Raw genomic sequence first — 8,726 nt, 5'->3', positions numbered from 1 at the left:
TCGTTGTCCTCTTGTATGTGTGTGTGTTCCTTATCCCTTGGCTCCCTCGTTGTCTCCTCTCACACCTGCTCCTTGTCAGCTCGTTAGCCCTCCCTTTGTCTCTGTCAGCTATATATGCTCTCCCTCTGCTCTCACTCTTTGCTGTCCCCCCATGCTGTTGTCCACCTACCTCGTCTCTTCCTGGCTCCTCATGTTTGGTTTCCCCAGATGTCTCCATAGTTCTGGTTTGCTTTTGATTATTAGTTGGATTTTTACATTCCTGCCTTTGTTTACTGTTTTCGCCCCATTAAACTGCTAGAAATCTCCTCAGCATCTCTGCCTCTGCATTTAGGTCCTCCAAACCTCAACCAAACCCTGACAACCTGGAGAAGCTCCTTAAAAGATGAGTTCCTCTGTATCTTTAATAGATCTTTTTCAGAAAGAGGTGTCATTTGACATTTAATTCTTTTAAGATGTAAAGTAAAAAAAAAAAAAAAAAGATATTTCATTATCGTTCCAAAATTCTCCATATCCATTGTTCTACTATCTCCTGTCACTTAGGAAACCCTGTTTATTGACCATAAATTTGCATCCAAGTTCAATAAATAAAATGTTCTGATGAGGCTAATTTGTTTAAAGAAAACCGCCTTTTTGCAGGTATTAAAAATACTTTTCATTAAGTTAATCTTGTGATGTAATATTCTAATCCATCATTCATGCATTTGAATTAAAGCAGATCATTCTAATTAACAGAAATAAAGATTTCGTTTGCCAGATAATAAATGTAAATAAGATCTTACTTAGTAAATGAAGTAACTGAAATTAATGAATATTTTTCTTTATGGAATGCCTGTATATCTGTAAGTGGTAATTATTCTAGAGATGCCATTTTGTTAAAAATGTAGAGTAACGGATTATCTTTCATTTTTTTTATATCCTTTAATGAGATCTAATTGGATCCTAAATTATTAAAGTAAATCCACTTCTGCCAGGGGTATGAATAATTGTGCGGTCACTCTATTAGCAGTGCTGCAGTCGATGAGAAAATGTCTCAAAATAATTAATTTTTCAGGAGAAAAAGTCTTCATTTATGGTTTTTTTTATTGCTTTTCTTTGCATCTGATCTACTGAACCACAGACAGATGAGGAGGAAAACCAACATGGTGGATCCTTACAAACACAACAAATCAAATTCAGATGACAGTCTGAGTTTGCAGACTCTCTGCATGGTACTTCATGGTTTTTTTATGCTAGATGATCTCTAAAGATCCTCCGAGTCCAAAAACAGAATCGTGCATTTATGATCAGAGTGAATCAATCACAGATAGACTGTTTAATATTTCTATGACCTGCTGTCCTAATAGGCCGACACCCTGGGAAACAATAGAGGTTCTTCACATCTCTCAGCCTTTCATATACAACAGATAATCAGAATCTAGGAAGACATTATTTAACATTAAATATTTTATTTTTTTTAGCTGCATCTGAGTCCAGTGTTCTGGTAACGGATGGACCTCACAGTTCAGACGGTGTTTACAGCTCAAACAGTTTTTAATGTGAACTTTGCTTATGTCAGGAGTTCTGGCATCTCAACAGATCCCAGGTGAGAAGCAGAGGGAGAATAAATGGCTTCCTTTTTCCCTGCTGCCTCCTCGCTCGGATCATCTCCTTCTGTTGACTTTGGCCAACCCGAGCGTGAAGTTTCTCCCTCAGAACGCCAGCTGGGACAAGCCTGAGGAAACAGAACCCGACCCGTCCTGGTTACTGAGGGCACTGGACAATCAAACTGGGAGGATGTATGACGGATTTAACACATATGAGTAAACTAAAGTAAATACTTCTGGGCTAAAAGGCGTCACGGGTCTTCCCAGAATGTTCTGGAAACGGCCCGAATGCCAACCCCAGTACACATGCAAAGGTGCTGCATGGTTTACCCAAGTTGAGTTTGTCCTTAGTGGCCCAGCAGATGCAGTAGTGCTGGAGAAGCTGCTGCAGCAGCTCTCGCTCGTCCAGGAACTCCAACTGCTCGATTCTGCAAAAACATAAAATCCTCAACTATTAACATATTTGGGGGAGAAGATAAAAGAATAAGAACACATGGAAAGCAGGACAGATAAGCAAAGGAACAGTTCACTGAGAGAAAACCCATTTATAAAGTAAAACTGCACAGAAATAGAAATCCTTGTTGACTTAGCTGGTTCGGACGCTTAAAAAGCCTTAAATGAATGCATGTTGTACTGCAGAAAGTCTAAGAAAAATCTGCAATAATTTAATTCATTCATGAAAAAAAGAAATCCCACATTAAAGAATAACTGTCCGGTATACATGCAAAGTCTATGTTTGATACACATCTAAAGGTTCTGCAGCACATTTCCAGCATTTTGATTCAGCATTTAAGGAGCTTCACAAGCAGCTGAGACTTGAGCCACAAAAACCAATCAGAGATAATAATGTCCCGGATGCTCAGGTCGGAGGAAAGCAGCTCTGCAGGCAAACATTATCAGCTGTAGGAGTAGGTGGTGAAGTTCTCTCCGAATTGAAAACCTTTCCTGAACACACCGGTTGCGTTCGACTTTTTAATCTCCGATTCGATTTTTTACCATTTCACGCTGACTGCGTACAGAGAGGCTATGACTATAGGCATGGTGGGCAGACCTGCACAGATTTCTTTCACTTCTGTCTCTGTGCTATACACAAATTAAAACAATTACCCACATTTGAATTGGACAGATTATGAAAAGTAATTTAAATTAAAAAAAAAACACTCCACTGAACAAGTCTGTGCAGCATCTCAAACCAGAATGTTTATATGCCTGTAGTAAAAACATAATGAGATCTATGTCTAAAGAAAAGAAAAACAGCAATAGATGCTGTGGGACGGTCTATATGCTGGCTGAGGCAGAGCGGCGATTCTCAGAGAGATCTGGGAAGTTTATCAAAGTTTTTCCTTTCTTTTTTCATAAAAAGGTGAAAAGGATACAATAGTTTTTTTTCTTTCCCCCTTTATTTAGTTTTTTTTCTGAGGAAAATAAAAAAAGAGGATCACTACTTTATTATATCCGTTTTTCTTATCCTGAAGTTTTTTTTTTTCCCTGAGATTGGTAAAATGTGCATTCTGTCCCAACTTGTTTTAGCGAGGCTCAAAGAGAATCACAACTTTATCCACTTTCTGTCTTTCTGAACTATCATGGGTAAAGTTTTCTTTTTTTTTTATGTTTCATTGATTGTTTTTGCATGAGTCTGTCCAGCTTGCAGACTCATGCAAGACCTCAAACCTGTTTTCTCTTGTGATTAACAGATTTTATTTAGTATTTTCCCCAAAGCAGATGTGTTTTACTTTATAATCGTGTCTCTCTTCCTCTCAGACCCATGAAATTGCCACTGAATTGCTGTGTAGTCTGACTAAAATAGACCTGGGGTCTATCAAAGTCAGACCGATGCAACCCCCCTTGCATAAAATCATGTCGGGTGTGATCATCCCGACAGACTTTCAATGAGCGCTGAACGCGACAACCTTGTCCTGTTCTGGCCTTTAGAGGATATGGTTTAGTTTAGCTGATTTATTTGTTTCATTCATAAAAAATATAAAATAACTTATGAATGTAACACCTAAAACTGTGAATGAAAAGGAGCAAAAAGTAAAACTCAAAATATAGGCCCCATTTATATAAAAAGTAAAGAAAAAAAAACAACTTCAATTTCTTCGATCATTGTACAAGATCAGACTTTTTACAGCAAACTTTGCTGATGGCCAGCTTAATATTGATGAGCATCTAAGATGAAGCAGCTGCCTTTTATTTTTAATTTTTGCTGCCCAAAGCCTTTGAGATAGAATGTAGCATTTATTTCTAATTATCTAAAAGCTTCCAGCGTCTTGAAGTAGGAAAACCAGCCAACAGCATCACTTGGTCACATATGAGCGTTTGGTTTCACATCAGACCCAAAAAGCTCCATCTTTGGAGCAAACGGATGCTGCCTCTGCGGTTCAGCGTTGACTACCTTGCCACGTCATCCTGAGGGAGAATACTGTAAACCGTCATCATATCCAGAGCGTTGGCCTGCTCCCAGCCTGCTGCCAGGAAACGCTCTTTCTGCAAACACCAAAGGAGGAGATCGTTCAGAATAGCTTTTCACATGACTTCGTTATTTAACAGTTAAAAGTTACCTGAGAATCCAGAGACTGACAGGCCTCGACTCCAGCCAATGAGCATTGGCGCCTCTGCAGGTTCTCCACCATCACCTGACCGAATCGGTCACTCATGTTCACCTGGACGTACAGACAGATCGAGTTCCAGCACAGTTCAGAAAGAGCTGCTAAGATCTGATGCCTACTGAGAATATTATTCACACCTTTTAAACAGAAAGTGCTGGAAGAAAGTATTCAGCCCCCATACAGAATTTTTTTAAATATAAAACATAAGCTAAGTGTTTTTAAACGTACATACATACAAAAATTCCCAACCATCTTTGGCTCAAAGTTCAGTGTTTTACATGTGGTCGATTAGCGCCCCCTGGTGGGAGTATCATGATCGATTACTTTGTGATTAGATTAGGTTTATTAAGACGGACATGACAGGAGACAACATACAAACATGAGACCTGAATTATTTCAGAGGATGATTTAAAGACATTCCGTGTTTAGTAGATTTTCTCTTGTTTGCTAAATCTGTTTATACAGATGGAGCCATTACAATACTGTAATGCCTCAGCTGATATCAGCACAGTCAAAGTTGAGAAAGATTTCTATTCAGGCTACCTCCTGTCAAACCAGCAAATGATTGGGTTCAGGTTAGAGATGGTACAGCTCTTTATTTAGTTGGTTTGACTGGAAAACCTTGCAGATGAGGTGAGTTTGAGCATTCAGCAGGCTGAGGTCATTCAAGTTTCACCAGTGCAGACAAAGGCACTGCCCAGTAAAAAAAGCAGTTTGCGTTTGCTCAGGTTACCTTTGTTTCATGAGCTGAAAGAATTATTTGTGACAGAAGGAAAAGGAAAATAGTCCATTCTATTATTTTACCTGTTCGTAGTTTATAAACATGGCTGTGTGAAATGTTTCTGCTGCCCAGTGAACAAGGTTGCAGGACTGCGATGGATTCATGTAAACCAGAACACACTCTGCTAAGAACAACGTAGGTAACCTGAAGGACAGAAAAACACAAAACACTTTATTTCACCAGTAAAGCTTTCAAATACTGATTCAGCTTTTCTGTATTGATCCAATTATAAGTTCCCAACAAATCCATTCCGTGTAATATTAACTCCCTTTTAAAGGAGCAGATTTAGCTGTACTTTAGTTAATGTATGACTCAGCACAGTGGGTGTGGCGTCGTCTCCAATCAGCCTGCAGATGGCTACTGACCTTCCAGCGAGTCACAGACTCCTTACAGTCAGAGATAAGCTGCAGTTCCTGGATCTCCACAAATATTCTGAGAAAACCGGCTTACATGCAGGCAGCAGCAGGAGCTTGTTTTCATTAAACAATATTAATCTCAGGCTCATTTACAAAAAATAAACATGCTAAAGATTTCATTCACTAACTCTGTGTTGAGCTGGAACTTCTTCAGTTTGTCGTCCAAGTTTGAGATGTCTCTGAGGTCGGCCCCGATGATGCAGTAACGATCCGAGTCGAGGACATGGGGCTCTGAAGCATAAGGGACTTTAAGTGCAGAACATACAGCATGCAAACCCATGGAATTGATCATAAAGATAATAATTTGCACCTAGTAGTAATGAGTCAGCGGAGTGCATATCAATGATGGGTTTGGACAGGGGCGGCTTTGTCCTGGTCAAAGAACGAAAACAGAAAGATAAGCTTTAATTGAAACGTTAATGCAAACATAAACAAAACACTTTTAGTTCATTTGTTGACTTAAAAATAACTCAAATACAACTTCTAGAACTACTACAACTAGAACACATTCAGTTTCAATGCTTAGTGATTCCACTTTCCAAGATATAACTCTGCTTCTTTTACTTTTCCTAGAAGCAGCTCCAACTTTCAGGAGCATTTTTCACGTATTCCTGACATGGAGCCAAGAAAAGGGGCATCTGATTGCAAAAGTGTGGTACTGATTTCTGGTCATCTCAGTGACCTTTGACTTTCTAAGTAGGAATATCAGCTGCTTGGATTTTCCCCATCTGTAACACAACCATCTTTAAGGCTAATTCTAGAAATTCAGATTTTTTCAACAAGACTTTTTACTTTTGTTTTGTGTAAACACCTTTTAGAACACCTTTTGAGGGGAGTGGCAGCCTAGAGGTCATGGCATAGAGCTTGTAATCTTGAGTTTGTGAGTTCGAAACCCACTCCCACAGACTGTTACTCTGGGTCTCTAAGTTAGAACCTTAACCCCACACTGCTCCCTGGGCGCCCCACGATCTCACTGCTCCCCAAGTGGAAAGCAGCGGTAAAGTTCTCCAATGTGAGATCAATAAAGTTTAATTAATATAACCCCAGTAAACCCATGTGGAAGGCGAGGTAAGAAATAAAGGCTGAAAGCAAAACGATATGGAAGAACAGCAGCCTTACTTTATATAGTGGATCTTCCTGGCCACCACAGTTGGAAAGTCCACTTCAAAGAACTTCTTCGGTAACAAGTTTTGCTCCTGTTGCACACAGAGACGCTTTGGTATTTCTGAATTAGCATTTTGTTAAAAACAGAACAGACAGGAAGAGGTTCTCACCTTTAGTCTCCAAAAGGTGGTGTCCAGGCCGGCACCCAGGTTGATTACTTGACATTGACATTCTGTTTTCCTTAGAAATGCATCAAGGAGAAGGTTGACCCCTTTAACCCGAGCGTAGTAACCTGTCAAAGAAACAATGTTGTTGTGTTCATTATATTTCCAGATAAACATGCGTCTGTAATGTATGATGGTTGGGCTGTGCTTAAAAGAGCTAACAGAGGGAAGATTTGAAGAATAGTCATCACTTGCCTCTGTTGATTTCAGGAGCCTTCCGCTCTCCTACATTCCTGACAAAGTACTGCAGACAGGAGTCCTTCCAGTAGCCTTTACTGGTAGCAAACCTGAGAACAGATCACCAATGAAAATGTTAAACCTCCTGCCTTTCAATGAACTTGTTTGAAACATTATTTAATAAGTTTAAGAAAAAAAATTTGAGGAATTTCCAGAAGGTTTCTTTAAAACTGTTTTTCAGACTAGCAGGATGTTACTAGGCTGATAAGCAGGGAGAAGCATTTCCAAGCAACCCAATGTTGTTATGGCTGTGTAATTACCCTGAAGCCTTAAGTCAATCTTTTTGGGAAGATAGATGGAGCTAAATCCAGAACAAACCTGAAAGAAAACCTGTTAGAGGCTATAAAGGACCTGAGACTGGGTTAGAGGTTCACTTTCCTGCAGGACAACTACCCTGAACATACAGCCAGAGACACAAGGGTGGTCTGGATCAAAAATAGAATTATATATATTATATAAATATCCTGTGAGAACGGCCTAGTCAAAGTCCAGGTCTCAAATCATGTATCATTTCCTTTCTTCTTCAAAGTGATGGGTCCAGAAACGTCAGTGCATGCGTCGAGCCCATAGATGAAAACACTGTATCGGTAAGTGTGTCGTTTCAATAAAGTCATGTAACTGATACAGGGATAGTTTCTAACTGACTGACTCACTAAACTGTGTTTAAACACGTATCTGTCAACATGATGCATCTGCTAAAAAATACGTCTAATCTTTTGCAGTTTATCATTAAAATTATCAAGAATTTTTGAGCAGCCTAAAAGTAACAGGAACATTTCAGCCGATTCTAATTTTCTCATCGTGTCTTATTTTTCCTCTGAGTTATCACTCAACTAATATGAATTAAAGTTAATTTACTGTTGTTACTGTACTTATTGTTTTCACCATCATTTTCAAGTTATATCTTTACATTATTTATTGGCTGCTTCTAAAAATATCAAAGATATTTTCAACTTAAACACAGATATGACATTATACAATATAACCTAGAATAACTTCAACTATATGAGTGTGTTAGGTCATCAAATCAATTCAGTTTAGTCAAATAAACTGCCTGTAGTGCCTATAAAAGTCCAGCAGGTGTCAGTATTCTGCGAGACAGTATCAATACAGTTTGGCAATGGGTCGAAACGCTTCAACATGCCTCATTATCACTACTTCTTCACAGTTACGTTGCAATTTGTGTTGGTCTGTCGCATAAATCACAATAAATTATTACAATAAATTATTTCAAGAGTTTTGGTGTAACATGAAAAAAGGTGGAAGAGTTAGAGAGAATGCTGGATATAATTTAGGGCTTTGTCACTTTACCTTTTACAGATGGTTGCATCGTCACAGGTCGCCCTGACCGCTTCATCCGCAGTGTCCGTATCTGTGAAGGGCTGCCGAGCTGCCATCAGTGATCCTAGGGCCACCGTTATGGAGCTAGCATAGGATCCTTCTATTTAGCTACCACACGCTAACAGGCTAGCTAGCTTACAGGTGTAGCAAAACAGACTAAAATTAAGCGGTTGAATCCGGAACGCAGTCCTGCGGCATGAGTTCCACTGAAAAGGGAAAAAAATGCCAGTTAAAACGAAAGAAAAGCAAAAGGGAGGAAATACCAATTTCAAGCGTTGATTTAGAAAAACTAGGAACAAATTACATAGAGAAAGCGCAGCCCGGAAACACAACAAGCGCACTTCCGGTTAGCGTGTTATTTCAAAATAATAGCTTAAAAATATATATCTTTGGCAAACTCACTAAAAATGTATTTGTTTCCTTTTTACAAA

General features: G+C 39.1%; 1 protein-coding gene across 1 annotated transcript; it reads right to left on the bottom strand.

Annotated features, from left to right (window-relative positions):
• Nucleotides 1-1,081: 1,081 nt before the first annotated feature.
• On the bottom strand, nucleotides 1,082-8,629 carry lcmt1 (leucine carboxyl methyltransferase 1). Its single transcript, XM_015377088.1, has 12 exons — nucleotides 8,600-8,629; nucleotides 8,266-8,501; nucleotides 6,913-7,004; nucleotides 6,664-6,785; nucleotides 6,509-6,585; nucleotides 5,700-5,761; nucleotides 5,518-5,620; nucleotides 4,997-5,117; nucleotides 4,145-4,246; nucleotides 3,979-4,070; nucleotides 1,914-2,011; nucleotides 1,082-1,711 (listed from the first exon to the last, which is right to left on the bottom strand). Exons 2-12 carry the CDS (start codon nucleotides 8,349-8,351, stop codon nucleotides 1,689-1,691), a joined length of 978 nt encoding a protein of 325 aa, XP_015232574.1. The 5' UTR covers nucleotides 8,352-8,501; nucleotides 8,600-8,629; the 3' UTR covers nucleotides 1,082-1,688.
• Nucleotides 8,630-8,726: the final 97 nt, after the last annotated feature.

Source organism: Cyprinodon variegatus, unplaced genomic scaffold, assembly GCF_000732505.1.
Source record: "Cyprinodon variegatus isolate N-32 unplaced genomic scaffold, C_variegatus-1.0 Scaffold146, whole genome shotgun sequence".
In the NCBI taxonomy this organism is placed as follows: domain Eukaryota; kingdom Metazoa; phylum Chordata; class Actinopteri; order Cyprinodontiformes; family Cyprinodontidae; genus Cyprinodon; species Cyprinodon variegatus.
The sequence above is the reverse complement of the archived record's forward strand: the minus strand, read 5'-3'. Positions and strand labels throughout refer to the sequence as shown.

Excerpts from the sequence above, each read along its gene's own strand:
- lcmt1 (XM_015377088.1), bottom strand. The coding sequence starts at position 8,351 with ATGGCAGCTCGGCAGCCCTTCACAGATACGGACACTGCGGATGAAGCG. Across the intron at positions 6,786-6,912 it reads GGCTCCTGAAATCAACAGAG|GTTACTACGCTCGGGTTAAA; the intron begins GCAAGTGATGAC and ends TTTCTTTGACAG. Across the intron at positions 6,586-6,663 it reads CCACCTTTTGGAGACTAAAG|GAGCAAAACTTGTTACCGAA; the intron begins GTGAGAACCTCT and ends TGTGTGCAACAG.